This window comes from Camelus dromedarius, chromosome X (genome assembly GCF_036321535.1).
Source record: "Camelus dromedarius isolate mCamDro1 chromosome X, mCamDro1.pat, whole genome shotgun sequence".
NCBI classification, from domain to species: domain Eukaryota; kingdom Metazoa; phylum Chordata; class Mammalia; order Artiodactyla; family Camelidae; genus Camelus; species Camelus dromedarius.
This window is the reverse complement of record NC_087472.1, coordinates 96,103,685-96,119,902: the sequence shown is the minus strand read 5'-3', so window position 1 is coordinate 96,119,902 and position 16,218 is coordinate 96,103,685. Positions and strand designations below refer to the sequence as shown.

At 39.1% G+C, this 16,218-nt stretch overlaps 1 protein-coding gene and 1 non-coding gene across 2 annotated transcripts in view; one reads left to right on the top strand and one right to left on the bottom strand.

The window, feature by feature from the left end:
- PCYT1B (phosphate cytidylyltransferase 1B, choline) overlaps positions 1 to 6,240 on the bottom strand; it is a 143,766-nt gene extending 137,526 nt beyond the window's left edge. Inside the window, exon 1 of the mRNA XM_031445690.2 lies at positions 5,972 to 6,240. Coding sequence (XP_031301550.1) covers positions 5,972 to 6,043 — 72 coding nt within the window. The 5' untranslated portion in view covers positions 6,044 to 6,240. The remainder of the gene's footprint in view (positions 1 to 5,971) is intronic.
- On the top strand, positions 2,421 to 2,567 carry LOC116151109 (small nucleolar RNA SNORA12). Its single transcript, XR_004134892.1, has one exon. It is a non-coding gene; the product is annotated as a small nucleolar RNA SNORA12 (small nucleolar RNA).
- Positions 6,241 to 16,218: the final 9,978 nt, after the last annotated feature.

Here is a 16,218-nt window from a genome sequence, read left to right as displayed (position 1 = left end):
GAGTTCTAAGAGCACTCTGAAAGCTTCTGGCTAAGTAGATAAGCTACTCTTGAGAATGCCTGGACACTTCTGCTCCCACCAGTTGAGTTGTACATTTTCCAAGAGTTAACTGAATTTTTCCCCAAATCTGTTTATGCCCATTGCACTTGTGACTGTAATAATATAATTTAATGTTATATAAACTGATCAAATGATCAAAAAGAGGTTTTTTTAAAAAGTAACTAAGTTGTTTTGGAAAGACAAGATATAGCAGTCATGTGACTTTTAAAAATTGTGCCTGAAAAAAGATTGCGGTTGAATTAGGTGAGGACAAGACTACTGTAAAAGATAGGGGACAAAATCCCCCCAAATCTAGGATTGCATACTCAGAGGGTTTTGAAAGTATCTTGACTTTTCACTTCATTTAGAATAATCCAAAAATGGAAATCAGAAACATTGCATATGTGTATGCCTAATGAAGAAAAAGAAAACAGAGTTCTAATCAGCGGCTCAATTAAAGGATTGGCAAATTAATGATATATTTATTTTAAATGTAAATATAACGTTTAATGTATGTATGTATCATTTAAATAAATAAGTCTCCATTATAACCATTTTATTTTTCAATTAATTGATCTATTGGTCCACATTGTATGCGGTCAGGAGACTTCTGTGCTTCCTAGTGATTATAACTCTCTCCTACCTTGCATAATGGAGAAAGCCCTAATAAACTCTTATTAATGCTCCATTTTTGTCTTGAATTCCTTGTGTGATATTTAAGAAAGTCTTTCAATTGCCATCCTAAAGAAAAGTTTTGTAGCCACATGGAAAAGAATTTCTGGGACAGATCTGTGTACCCATCTCTCTTGGAGGCTGATGTAGCTCTGCCCATCTCAGGGGAGGCTGAGGAAGAGTTGTAGATTGCCACCTCTGGTATCTCTAAGCAGGTTCCACCTGGCCTTCAGATTTCACAAACCTATAGCAACCCTAGGAGTCTGGTAGGATTTGGGGTGGAGAGCCTTATAAACAGTGATTACATCTTTGTTGCCAGTGTTTATGATAATGTCAATCAGTTTAGAGGCTGGAGTAGAAGTCAGTCCACCCAACACTGATCCATGTCTCAAAGGCTGAGTTGAAACCCACCCATTCTCCTAGATGACCTAGAGAAAACCTTAAATGGACAAACTCAGAACTCTCTCTGGGCACAGAGGATATAGAATAAACAGCGATTTAAATTCCTTTCACTCATTCAACAAACATCTACGAAGCACCTACCATACGCCAGGAAGCCAAGCATCCAAGATGAATGTGATAGTCTCCACTCTCAAAGAACATACAGAGCAAAAATATACATGTAGGGCAAACTCTTAAAGACTGATTTTTTTTAGTAAATATGATGGTGCTGTTAAAAATCATACTGGTCTTTGCTTTCGAAAGAATTATCATTTAAATGCTTCTGTTTTTTTTTAAATTTATTTATGACTTAATGGAACTGAGGAAGACAGATTTGAAACAGATACTATCTTTCTTTTTGTCCTGGGCCATACTTCCAATTTTTAAAACTCTTTTTCTCCTTCTGTGTGTGTTTGTGTGTGTGTAAGAGAGAGAGAGAACCTGAAACTAACACTGTAAATCAACTACACTTCAATACAAAATTAAACATTTTTTTTAAAAAGAGAGAGAGAGGATTTGTAGTTCATAGAAAGACAAAGAGAACTAAAATGTCCTAATATCTGGGGCGAGATTGAAATAAAGAGTATGTTTTCACATTATGAGGTCTCATCATGAGAATGGACAAGATTAATTTTATGCCAGTTCTTGTATATTCTTTACTCCATGGTATTTGAGAGCTGGCTCCAATTCCCTTAGAATAAAGGACAAAAATAAGAGAAACCAGTAAGATTCCTCTTCTCCCCAGAGTTCCCAGCACTGGAAAGACCAAGGGAACCCCAGATTTCACAAGGCACTCCCAAGTCCAGCCTCTTACTCCCCGGGTTCTGCATGCTCACTGAGCCATTTTGGTGAGCCAGAGAGAGTTCCCAGATGCTTGATTGTCAGGGCTTGCCTTAGAGGACCACACTGAGTGGGGCTCTATAGTTTAGGGAGAGATATTAGTGTCTTCTAGAAACTCAGATTCAGTTGTACCAGGGATGGCGCACGTGCTATCAGCAGAGCAGCCTATGAAAGTGATTATACACCTGCTGATTGGTTAGGAGGACACATGACCCTTGGATCTGTCTACCATATAGTCTCCAAAGGAGACAAAGACTGTGTTGAGTTGGTTGAAAGCTGTGTAAATAAATGTGTGTTCCTGTAATATTAGGATTCATGTGCAGGAATTACAGGGGGATGAGAAGAAAAAAGCCTAATTGCATTTTGGAACAAAAAGTAAAAATGTAGTATCTACTTTCCTTTTAAGTGGCTTTAAAAAATGCTCAGATCGTTGTGGTGGTTTTCTTTTTGGCCCACTTGTTAAGTTTTCAAATGGTCCTGACTCTGCCACAGTTATACATAGGAGCTGGCAAAGGCTGAATGACAAAAAGATCTCTTTCTAGCCTTTCCCGAATCAGAGATTGGCTCCTACATGTGGCAGGAAACAAAATGTTTAGCTAGCTAAACTTTAGAAACGTGGAGGGTTCTAAATTGTTTAATTCCCTCCAAATAAAGACTAAATATTCCACGTATACTTACATAGTTTCTATTCATTTTTTTCTTGCGTATGGCCTACACACTAGACATTTTCCTTCAAGAAGATAAAGAGGTGACAAATCATATTCTTTGCAACTTACTGCTAAATTGAGGAATTGAGCTTCATTTTTGCTAAAGAGGGATGGATGTTTTTGGTATGATAAAACCAAGGAAGTTGTAAGAAACCACCTCAGCTAAAGATTCAAGAATATGAGTGCCATTCTTCTCTAAATAACTCAAAATTCTATTCTTCTATCCTGTTACCTGGCAAATGTGTTCAGCATAATATATGGGAAGACAGCCGTCCCTTCTAAAGGAGCCGGCAGATTTCGTTTCCAAATCCTCAGGCTGCATAGCACTCCCCACCCCCACCCCTCGCCTGAATGTCCAGAAAACATCTCTTTCTGGCAAACAGGAACCCCTTTTCTCACCATGAAGACTTTGCAGCAAAGACTGGTAAAGGGACAAGAAGAAATGGGATACAGTTTTCATCTTGAGCCTTAAATTCTCTGTAGAAAATCAGTCGACTCCACTGTGTGACATCTTGAAAAAACTGTCTCTGTCAGTCAATCAACAGATTTTTATGGAACCCCTACTATGTGCCAGGCTCTATGAGGGGCCCACAGGAGCACTCCACACCATTGATATGGTGGAAGAAGCAAGGACTTTGGAATTAGATTTATACTACCAACTTACTTTATGAACCAAAGGAAGAGAGGACAGTAAATCAGTGGTATAAAATGATTTTACATAGATTTTAGGAATAGCAGAAGGGCTGCTAGAAAGAACTAGGCTAACCACACTATTTTCTACCAGGGTACTTGAGGGGATCCCTGTTTTAATGAATAAATAAAAGTGATGTGTAATTATCATATCAATTGCTTGCATCTAAGTGAGTGCTTCTGGAGTTATTTGATGGTGCTTAAAAATCTCTGGTCTCTGAAGTGCTTTAACGTCTCCTTGACTCTTATCTATATTATTAATTTGCAGATCAAAGTTAACTTGGTGCTATGCAAATGAAGAAACTTCAGATGAATGGGATTTTATGGTAAAATTTTAAATCCATATTACTTGTAACAAAACTGCAATATATTTTGAGTAAACGTGTCAACATATCTAAAAGAGACATTATGGCTTAAAGCAGCATTAATCCAATAGAACCTTCTGCAATGATGGAATATTCTTTATCTGCACTGTCCAAAGAAGGTAGCCACTAGCTACGTGTGACTATTGAGCACTTGAAATGTGGCTAGTGTGATTGAGGAACTAAACTTCCTCACAGCATTTGGGGTAAGAGAAATTGAGATAACGTTCAGATATTCTCCTATTTCCAAATAAGTCTCAATCAAGTAGCAAAGTTAAATACGAAGAAAATGAATAACAAACTCTTTCATATAAATGGAGTTTCCATCCTGCAATTAAAAATATAGTTGACCCTTAATAACATGGGATTGAACTGCGCAGGTCCATTTACACACAGATTTTTTTTTCCAATAGTGAATACCACAGTACTACACCATCTGTGTTGAATCCTCAGATACAGAGGGCTAAATTATACTCGAATTTTTGACTGTGCAGAGTGACGGCCCTCTGTATTGGTCAAGGGTCAAATGTGTTATCAAATTCATAATTATCCCCTCTGTTCAGATATAATATTTAATGACAATGCTTATACCTATTAGCTGGTAAACAGCATCATTAGCAATGGCCAGAAATGGTCATGTGTCAGCTTGGGGGTATCAATGTATAGTGCCCAAAAGTGTTAGCAGTCAGAAAGTTAAATTTACAGAAATTGAGATTAGCTTTTGTGTGAAAAGTACATTGAGAACAGAAAAGCATGATTAAAATGTTAATGTGATCACTTATTTATCATTGTTACAATTAATAATGTAAATAATCTTGCTTGCCCAAGGAGATTAAATATTGAACTAGGAGAAAATGAGGGACAACTCAGCAGAACAGGCTAGCGGTTAGGAGTTTGAGTACTTTCATTGAATATAATCATGTGAAATAAGGCATATAAAGTACTTAGGACAGGGTATGCCACCTACTAAGAACTAAAAATGCCGGCTACTATTACGATAACAAGTGATGCTATTAAAAGATCTATGAGGTTAGAAGCCTTTGGCTAATTTTCAGCTCACAAAAGGTATGGGAATACACAGTGATATTTGTACAGATTTAATTCTACATCATTGTACATAGAAAGATCAATTCAATTTTCCGTATCTGCCCCAGTTGAGAACTGAATGTGGTTGTTTTGATACCACTTCAAATCTATTTTTAGAAAGAGGCATGAATGAGTGAATGAATGAATGAATAACTAAAATGCCTCCTGATTCCGCCATTAACTCAATAAAATGAGATGGCAACACTCATGAGTCTTCAATATACAAATTTCTCCAAACCTGAGATAATACGGAGGTGAAAGGGGAACAGACCAATGGAGGGAAATGGTCTACCAGTCATGTAGGTCTAGTCCCTGGTAGATATGGACCCAGATCATTTCCTGAGGCATATGGTGCTTTAACCAGCCATCCACAGCCACCACTCTCTGAGAAGTAGGGTGAAACCTCCTTCACTATGAAGCAGAGAGATTACATCATGGCTAGTCCTAATCTCTTCTTCACATCATCTGGAATCCTTCTTACTATTTTGTCCCACTGCCTGAACGTTTTCCATCTAGGACTCATTTGGTTTAACAAAGCTCCACTAAAATGCACATTCCTCTAGGCACCCCCTACTGAAATAAATAAATAAATAAATAAATAAATAAATAAATAAATAAATAAATAAATAAATAAATAAATAAATAAATTTAAAAAAAGACCGTAGAAGGTAGTATGACTTATATGATAGCTGCATTGCATGGAATCTGGAAATGGATGTTCTAATCAGGATTTTGTGACTCCTCTACTAGAAGAGTTTCTCATTTTATAGGATAATGAACACTTCGTTAAAACATTTCTCCAATGCCCTCAGGCTCCCATAGCATCATTCTTGGCCTTGAACTACCTACAGTTGCTCATAGGGATTTGACCTTTCTTTTTTTTAGAAAGAGAATTTGTTCCTGGCATCCAACTCTGTCCAGGGTGCTTGCATCCTCAGTAAGGGGATAAAGAACCATTAGCCACAGTTTTTCTTTTTTATCACCTTAAGATGGAGAGGATAATATTTCTATTTTGAGTGTGAATTCTCATAATTATCACAGGTCTGTTACACTCGCAGATATATAGGACTTAACTTTCTGAACCTACTTTGATCATCAAAGAGGCAAAAATCAATAAGAAAGCATGGACATTACCTCGCGCCAGAATTTGGGAGTGCAGTTGTCCCTGGTGTCGTCTTCCATGGTGCATTCCTGGTGGCCCACCATGTCTGCCCCAATGTGCTGGCCCTCTTATCTAGAGTCCTCTCTCTTCACTCTGGAGTTCTCTTGAGTCACTGGGTGAAATTTTTCCTTCTCTGGATTTAAGGCAGCACTTGACCGAAAGGTTAAGCTTAAAGATAAGCTTGGAGGAGCTAGTTGTAGCCCAGTGATTGAATAAGCAGAGATCCCAGTCGCCGGGCACTCTTGCTTTCTTTACCACAAGCCTCCTCTTGTCCCCTCTGGGCTGTTGTTCATTGACAATTGCTGTGCTCTGGACTGGCGCGATGACAGCCTGTTGTGTGGGGACAGGCAGGTTGGTGAAAGCTGCACTCGTGAAAAAGGCCATTGTTTAATCTACCCCGTCCCTCACTGGAGCTATGGCAACAAATTCCGTTGGTGAATTAACTATGTCATTGTGTGCAGGCTCGACTGATTATGCCCCTGGAATGACAAACATTTTCTCTCTTTTTTTTCAAGATAAAAAGTGGTTAAGACCTTGAAGTGTTAATATACAACTCAGCACTTTTCTTTAAATAGGAGAATAAAGATAGAGAAAATAAATCGCTCAAACTTACTTAGAGTCTAATAAACATTTTACCTCTTCCAAGCAGCTATTCTAAGCACCATTGGCAATGAATTTGTGCATTTTAACAATGTTGAATCTTCACAATGAGTGTTAAGATAATTTCCCCTCAGATAAAGCTGTGTGTTACAAGAACTCTTTAAATGCACATGTGCTTGAGGCTTTCCCTGAAACACAAATTCCTTTAAAATCTGGCTGCAGCAAAGTGCTATGGGAACTTTGGCTGCTGACTGTTAATGTGAGTATTATAATTCAGTTCCAAAAAACTGCTGTCCATCTAAAGTCCCCTTAATCATATAAAGATTTCCTATGTCCCATCCTGGCAGGAAAACTTAGTCACTTTCTTACATATTCCATCTTCCGGATGGTAAAACTTGCTCTGATTAGTTGAAGGATCCCTTCAAGCTTTCTGTCCATCCATCATTCCATCCATCCACCCACTCATCCATCCTGCACTTTCTCTGGCCAGGTGCTGTGCCGGTTGCAGGGGAGCTAGGTCAGTGAATTTGCTGCTAGTTTCCTAGCATGGTAGTACGTACTGTGCTGACTTGGTGAGCTGGAATCACAATTCCAAGGATCCCCTCCCTTACAGCTCTGGGTTAGAGTTGACCAGAAGAGGAATTTGCACAAGGTTTGGAAGGCAGGAGCGAAGCAATGTGAAGGTACAGAGAGTGGTTGGGTGTGGTGATGAACAGAGGGCAGGTGACAGTGTGTGTCAGCTTGTCCTCACTCTCTTCGCTCTGAGTCCAGTTGTTTTGTTTTTTGTATGTGTTTGTCTTTTTCTTAAATGGCAAGGGAGGTAATTTAAGGTTTATTTATTTTTTTATTGAACCCAGGACCTTGTGCATGCTAGGTATGCATTCTACCACTGAGCTATACCCTCCCCACTTCTTCCCAACTGCTGACACTGTTGACCAACAGCAGCCCTGGACCACCATCAGATGTCTGTGCAGCCGTCCTACAGAGCTTTCCCGAGCTTCCCATGTGCTTCCTTCTTCACTTTGGCAGCTGGTTGTCCTGGGCTTCTGACTGCCAGGAGCATGGCTTCTCCCATCCTCCAACCTTCCCTAGACCTCCACTCCTGCAGTCCCTCCCACAAAGGGCAGGTCTATTTTCTATAATAAATCCCTTCCTCCATGGCCAATAGTGGTTCTGCTTCCCTGACCGAACTAGGACTGATACACTTATTTTTCTAAGTGATACAAGGACTATTAGGACAGAATCCTCAGCATGGGGGAAGTTTAGCGGTCAACAGGGAGAAAACCCCATGGAACTTGTGTCTAGAAGCCACCGGGAACCCAAGGAAATAGATGTTACATTTGTATTGGATCTCTTCCCCCAGTTGCCTTTAGCCCTCAGCTTGCAACACTTCTTTTCAGATCCATGTTTGCAGATACCTCTACCTTCTTCCTTCCTATGGTTTCCCTCATCCTCATTCTTACCCACCATGGATCCTCCCCCAAAGAGGCTGAGATTGACAATCAGAGATAAGCTACATTCCTGTGCTGGGTTCCAGGTAGTAAACTAAAAGAAGAAGAAGAAGAAAAAAACAAGTTCTGGGAACATTATTTCTTCCCAAGTGATTCCCTGGATCCATTGAAATGATGGTCCAACTCTATGCAGCTCAGATCAATTCGAACAGATTTCCCTGAATCTAAACTGAAGCCTGGTTCAGCTGTCAGGAAAACACCATCCACCTCTATTTGCACTCGTTTGCTCTTCTCAGTAACAGAAAAATCACTCTTGTGTCATCAAGGACCAATGGTTCACAAGAGAGGCTAGTTTTGAAATTGCCTCTTGTTGTCATCTCTTTGAATAATAGTGCATTTGATTATATTTTCGAGCTTCTTATCTCACGTCCAAAAGAAGAATCACTGCCAATCTATTCCTTCAGTTAATTTCTGCTTAGAGTAGGTGATTATTTGTCATAAGCATGAGAAAGTTGAGAGGGTAGGGCTTGATTAATTCTGACTGTAAAGCAATAGAATGGAGACAGGGCTACCAACACAACTACTTATTGTATTCTTATCACAGACCTAGTCAGGTCAATAAATTAAATCGTTTACCCTTGGATTACGAAGGTGTCTATTATCTGAACACCTATTGGTGGCTTTCTGGGGTCTTCTCTACTTTTGAGAGTCTCTTCAACTAAAATGGTCTTAGAAGAGCCCTGTTAACCATCCTCATGGTCTACCACAAGGGGCACTCCAGAGCTCTGAGAGTTGTGTCAGTGGGTGGAGCCTAGTTGCCCAGGCCCACAGAGTTGGAAATGGGTGGGCAACAGGTGTCAGCTACTCTATAGGGCACCTGGTGGGAATTAGAAAGAGGTGTCCTCCAGTCCAAAGGTGAGCAGAGAGAGGGCTGAATTCTAGCTCCTATTTTCCCAGTCTGTGGGAACCTTTGCAGCCCCTGACCCTCAGAGAAAAGGATGTTGTTGGGGAAGAAAACTGTGTCTGCCCTATCACAGGAGATACACATCTGAATTTGGGGGACAAGTATCCTCATGGCCCAGGAGGTGTTTTATACCAGGAAGCGTGGATGGTCAACTGGGCCTTGGTTCCAGAGCTGGTGAAATCACCCTCCTTTTGCATGGATTCCCCAGCAGCATTCTGTTGGCTTTCTTGTACCTCATTAGTGGGTAGGGCGTGCCCTGGATTGTGGCCTTTGGTGCCATGTTTAAGAGGGCTCTACTTTGGCGCTCCTCCTCTGAGAAGTCCATGTGGTCATGGAGACATGGTGCATGCCTGGAGACCATCAACCACCTTCTGGAACACTCTGGAGTTCTCTGCCAAGATGTCCTCAGCCTGCTTCCAGGGCATGAGTGGCCTCTTCCTCAGGGCCATCCTCCTGGGGGTTACCTCACTGCAGAGCTGCATTTCCCTGGGCACAAGGGGTGGTCAAGTTTTTAGCAGGAAAACGTGAACAGGATCTGGATGTCTGGGCTGGCCCTACCTTTTGATGTGGCACAGAGGAAGGGCTTGGCTTCCCCTCCCTGTATATACACACATATATACATATATACGTATATTTGTGTGTGTGTATGTGTGTGTGTGTGTGTGTATGTATATATATATATATACAATCTGTTAGCATGATTTCAAACTTTTCAATATTTAGGCATATATGGACCTCCATTTATAGTCTTGCCCTAACCCCACAAATATTAGGAGCAGGCCCAGCTAGAAGTCTTCTAAATCACTGTATAAATTAATGAATTCATTAGCATTTTCTGGTTATTTTAATTACAGTTAATTACAGGTAGTTTGTCAAAAGTCTGATCATCTGTGAATGTGTGAACAATATGATTTCCTGAATCTAAGTGGCTGAGGGCTAGAATCTAGACTGAGGTGAAATAATTTGCTCCATCTAGCATAGTTCTAGCATAGTTCTTGGTATATAGTAGTTGCTTTGAAAAGAATTGTTAAATGAAGAAATGAATCCCTGAAGCATTTTGTAACTGACCGACATCCTTTGCTGCGTGTGTGCCAGATAACTAGGCTGAGAAGCTCTTTGACTGATGAATTCACCCAAGGCTATTTTGTGTGTGTGTTGAGGGTGGGGTGGTTTTAGTTTTGAGATGAAGCCAGAGAACAGATGAAGAGATGGCAGCCTCTTTGACCCTGGAGGAAAGTGACTACCTGGGGCCCCTTCCCTTGCTGCTTTTCTTGCTGCCCTGGAATTATCTAGCAACAGTTCTAAAGAAGGAATGCAAAGCATGGACTAAAAACATAGTCCAATGATGTCAAGACATGTTCAAGTGTCAAATTTAGGTATTTTTGCATATTACTCTTTCCATTGGATTTTTTTTTAAAGTTAGGTTATTTATTTGAGTTCTTTCTATTTTCTTTTTGAAGTCTTTTTTCAACTTTTAAAAAACTTTTTTAAATTTATTTTTTATTGTATTTTGTTTATTTTTTAGGGCAGGGAGGTAATTCGGTTTATTTATTTATTTTAATAGTGGTCCTGGAGATTGAACCCAGGACCTCGGGCATGCTAATGCAAACTCTACCACTGAGCTATAACCTCCCTGCCTCCATTGGATTTTTGAGCATCTACTTTGTGTCAAGCTCTCAACCAGGTGAAAAATGAAGGCAATTATAGCAGTACCAGTCTTCATGGAATTACAAATCAGTATATAAGGTGTGTTCAACTGAACATTTCCATGGCTTAGATAATCGATTTTGCCACCCTCAACTCATCATTGTCTGTTCCCTCCTATCCAGCTTTGTTTTGCTTCATGGTACCTATTGCCAAGGGACAGATTATGTGTACTGGTTTATTGTCTATCTCTCCAAGCAGAATGAGAGGGCCAGGACTTCACTGCTGAGATCTTCAGTGCCTAGAAGAGGGCCTGGCACATATAAAGTGCTCAGTAAACATTTTGTTAATGAACAAATTCATTTGGCATCAAAGTTGCATTATTTTCTTCTTGAACAATTTGGCTTTGAGTGGATAGAGAGTACAAAGCAAAGCAATCTGATTTGACAGTGGGAGGTACTTCTGAAAGGACTGCAGGCAGATAAATCATCCTGAGGATGGAGTTTCGATCTGGAGAACAGCTTGTGTCAAAGAAAAGAAATGCATTGAGAAATTGCAGGGAGCCAGGACTTTTGGAATTTATGAGCTTTCTTTTTAGGCACATAATAGTTTTCATTTGCGGTAACCTGCTGAAACAACCGAGCTCCAAGCAAAGAAATGTATCTGTTGATCCATTTGGGCCATTGATAAAACTTTCCTAGGATGTTAGAGTGATAAGCCAAGTAACTCAGAAATTGTTTTCTTCCCCTCACCTCATAATAATTATTTTAATGGATGGCTTAGGTTTTGCCGACATTTTTCTCCTAATGGAAAAACTGACTTTCTGCCTGGTATAGAACTGACCTGGAGAAAAACAGAACATGATATATTTTGTAATTGCCTTGATCTTCCCCGTGGCTTTTTGCTGTTTACCAGCAGCTGTTTCATGACACAAGATTTCTGTGCTTGACTGGAGAACCTGGCTTATTGTATCTTTCTCCTTTTCTTTTCCTTCGCCTCCATTCTCTCACCTACCAAGGCAAAAGGGAGTCTTTAATTTCAACTGTGAACCTTAAAGAAGTTATTTTGTGGGCGGGGCCACCAAGTCAAAGGATTTCTAAGAACTCCGCCTCCAAATATTCCTGACTGTGGACAGTGCAACTGCAGCAACAGGCGATTATATGAGAAAGATGTGTAGATACCCTTCGAAAATCTATGAAGAAAGCGTAACACTTCCAAACTTTTGATTCAAGAAAACGAACTCTAATGTCTTGAAATATATCAAGGTTTAAGTTAAGAAACTGTGTGCCAGCATTTTGGAATCTAAACCAAGATGCCAATTGAGAAATGGCTTGGCTTCTCTCCACACCAGGTTCCAAAGGAAACAAAATGTTGAGTGGCTTAGTAGTGGCATTCTAGCTCCTCTCTGGCATAAATAGACACTTCAGCAGAAATGCAAAGAAAGAAAATTCTGTTCCCACAGTTGTGCCACCTGTCCTAGTTGAGGGAAGGGAAAGATGGTCATCTGTTTTGGGCATTAAAATCTTAGATGGCAACAGACAATTGGAGATTGAAATTTAAAAAATATATACCAGTTTAAAACAGAATAAAAAACATGAAATACTTAAGGATAAATTTAATGAAATTTGTGGTACTTGTGTGTACTGAAAACTATAAAAGAATCCTGAGAAAAATTAAAGAAAACCTACAAAAAGGGAGGGATGTTCATGGATTAGAAGACTCAATTGTTAAAATACCTGTTTCCTCCAAATTAATCTATAGATTCGATATAATCCCAGTCAAAATCCCAGCAAAATTTTTGATAGAAATTGACTACCTGATTCTAAAAATTATCTCAATTAGTCAAAATAATTTTGAAAAATAAGAACAGTGTTGAAGAACTCAGACTCCTGGATGTTAAGACTTACTGTAAAGCTACAGTAGTCAAGACAGTGTGGTATTGCCATTAGTACAGAAATTTAAATAAACGGAACAAAACAGAAAATCCAAAAATAGGCCCACATATGCGATAGGTCAATTTTTGATAAAAGTGCCAAGATAATTCAACGGCAAAAACAAACCCCTGCCTTTTAAGAAAAACTTGCCATTCATAACAGCATTGCTAACAATAGCCAAAAGCTGGAAGCAACCCAAGTGTCTATTATTAGATGAATGGAAAAACAAAATATGGTATATATTATTCAGCCTTAAAAGGGAAGGAAATTCTAAGACATGCGACAGCATGGATGAAACTTGAGGACATTATGCTAAGTGAAAAAAGCCAGTCATGTCCCCTCTAATACTGTATGATTCCACTTATACGAGCTACCTAGAGTAGTCAAATTCATAGAGACAGAAAGTAGAACGGCAGTTATCAGGGGCTAGGGGGAGGGAGGAACGGGGAGTTAATATTTAATGGACACAGAATTTCAATTTGAGATGATAAAAAAGTTCTGGAGATTGGTTGCACAACAATGTGCATGTACTTAACACTTCTGGACTGTACACTCTAAAATGGTTATTATCAAGATTATGGTTATTATTAAGATGGTAAATTTTACATTGTGTATTAAATTAAAAAGATGCTAGAACAACTGAATAACTACATGCAAAAAATGAACCTCTATTCTTATCTCATACCATATACAAAAATTAACCATGAAATGGATCATAGACCTGGATGTAAAAGTGGCTGTGCTATTTTACATTCCCTCCAGCAATGTATGAGAGCAACTCAAAATGGATTAAAGACTTCAATGTAAGACCTGAAACTGTAAAATTCCTAGAATAAAACAGGAGAAAGTTTTTGTGACCTTGGTTTAAGCAGAGATTTCTTAGATAGGACATAAAATACATAAACCATAAAGGGAAAACGTGGATAAATTGAATTACACCAAAAACAAAAAAAAAAACTTTTGGTCTTTAAAGACACAGTTAAGAAAATGAAATAATAAACTGCAGACTGTGAGAAAAAAAGCAAAAAGTATTTATAAAGGACTTTTTATTAAGGATGTATACAAATTCTTGTGATTTAATCATTGGACAAATAACTCAATTTTTTAAAAATGGGCAAAAGATTTCAATAAATACCTCATCAAAGAATGTATACAAGAGATGGCCAAGCGACTTCTCATTTCTGCTCTAACATGTAAAGTGCATGGACGTTGTTGCTACCATTGTTACATCAAGAAAAATATGGATAAACTGAAAATCAACGACTTTTCTTAGACCCATCAGAGAATTGAGAAAATAGGGCCAATTGGCATCCCCAAATCCGAGAGACAGGCACATACAGAGAATCACAGCTGAGATCTGCTTATCTGGAATAGAAGCTGCTGGAACCATAATCTGGTGGGAACACTTAAATGGTAATTTTGATGAATTGCTAAAGGCTGAGTAAGGACTAGCATGAAATTTAGAAATTCCTGGAGAGTTGCTGCAATCATAGGGAGGACCCCACACTTCTCTGGGCTTTTTCTCCAAGAACCCCACCAGATTCTCATTTTGAGGATCTGAGAAAGATCCCCTGGGGGCCCTGGCAGGGGAAGAGGAAGAATAACCATTTAGAAACACTTCCAGAATCTTCTTTCTCACAAAGGCTTACTCTCCTGAGGAAAGACTTGGTCAGACGGCAAGACTTTGTCAAAGGGCCATGTTGCAATATTATCCCAACTTGGAGAAGGGAATTTTAGCCTTCTCCAGCCTTCCTGTTTCACTTGAGGAAAAATAAAAACAACCATATTCAACAGGGGACAAGACTTTGAGGAAACATTGGCACTGCTGAAGTCAGGGAGAAGAGTATGAGGAAAATATCAAAATCAAAGTAGGAGAAGAAAGAGAAACCAGGGCAGAAGAAATATTTGAAGTAACAGTGGCCAAGAACTTTCCAAATGATATACCATTAATATGACAGACACAAAACCACAGACCCAGGAAGCTCAGAAAACACTAAGCAGGATAAATAAATAAACAAACAAATTAAAAAACCCACACATGGGACCATCACATTCAAACTGCAAAAAAAACCAAACAAACAAAAACCCCCAAACAAAGGAAAAAAACCCTAAAACCCACTAACCAAACAACAACAGCAACAAAAACCAAAGGACAAGGTGAAAATCTTGAAGGAAGCCAGAGGTGGGGGGTAGCAGGTGGGAAACTTTACATATAGAAGAATAAGGATGAGAATTACAGTGGGCTTCTCATCAGAAACCACGTAATAAGTTTTCTGAGACCCAATTTCCTATGTAGGTGGGGCATTTTCCCACACGAACAGTTCCCGGACACTGGCAACGTGTCACAGGAACGGGAGGGAGGACTTGGAAATACTCATTTCTAAGGTACCTGCACTACACGTGAAGCAGTACAATGTTATTCGAAGGTGGACTTTACTGTAAAATGCATATTGTAAACCTTAGGGCAACCACTAAAAGTTTTTTAAAAAAGAAGTATAAATGATATACCAAGAGAGGAGATAAAATGGAATCATATAAGATGCTCCATTAAAACCAAAGAAGGGGGAAAAGAGAAACAAAGAACAAAGAGAAACAAAGAACAAATGCATCGAGGAGAAAACAGTTGCAAATAGCCAAGAAGCACATGAAAAGACACTCAACATCATTAGTCATCAGGAAAGTGCCAGTCAAAACTCACAATGAGATACCAATACATAATCACTAGAACGACAATTAAAATAAAACCTGACAGTACTGCTGGGGGTGCAGAACCACTAAATCTCTCATACATTGCTGTTGGGAATGTAAAATCGCAATGCCACTTTGGAAACACAGTTTAGGTAGTTTATTTTAAGGTTAAACATATACTTACCTCATGACTCAGCAATTCCACTCCTAAGTCTTTACCCAGGAGAAATGGAACATGTCCATACAAAGACCTGCACACAAAATTACAGAAATGAAGAACAGATTAGTGGTTGCCAATGGCTAAGAATGGGATGGGGGTTGAACGGGAGGGGAGCAGATAGAGCTGTGTAAGGGCAATGTAAGGGGTTCTGAGAGATGGAAATGCCCTGTATTTTGACTGTATCAATGCCAATATCCTGGTTGTGATATAGTTTTGCAAGATGTTACCAAAGGGAAACACTGGGTAAAGGATACACGGAATTTTTCTGTATGATTTCTCATAACTGCATATGAATTTACAACTATCTCAAAATTTAAATTTAATTTAAAAATGTAAGGTGGACTACAACATGTAAAAAAAATGAGTATTAATGGGAATTTTTAGAAACAGTGCTTTCAAGAGATACGGATATAACCTAGCAAGTCGTCAGGTGTAGCTCACCATTGATTATTTAAGCTCATAGAGGGAAATGAAAATAAAGATCAGTCAAGACATAACCTTTATTTTTGATCTAAGGATAAGATATATGGCTCTGGAAAGTATCAGATTTATATGCACATACATAACTTTTCAGCAGATTTACCTTGCTAGTAATGTCTGAATTAGGGGACATGTCCCTGTCTCACTTTTGAACACCTTTTGTGTTTCAAGGATGATCTTTTAAAGCAGGTGATTAGAAAACAAATTACTGACTATGCCTGAACTATTCATGACTCTT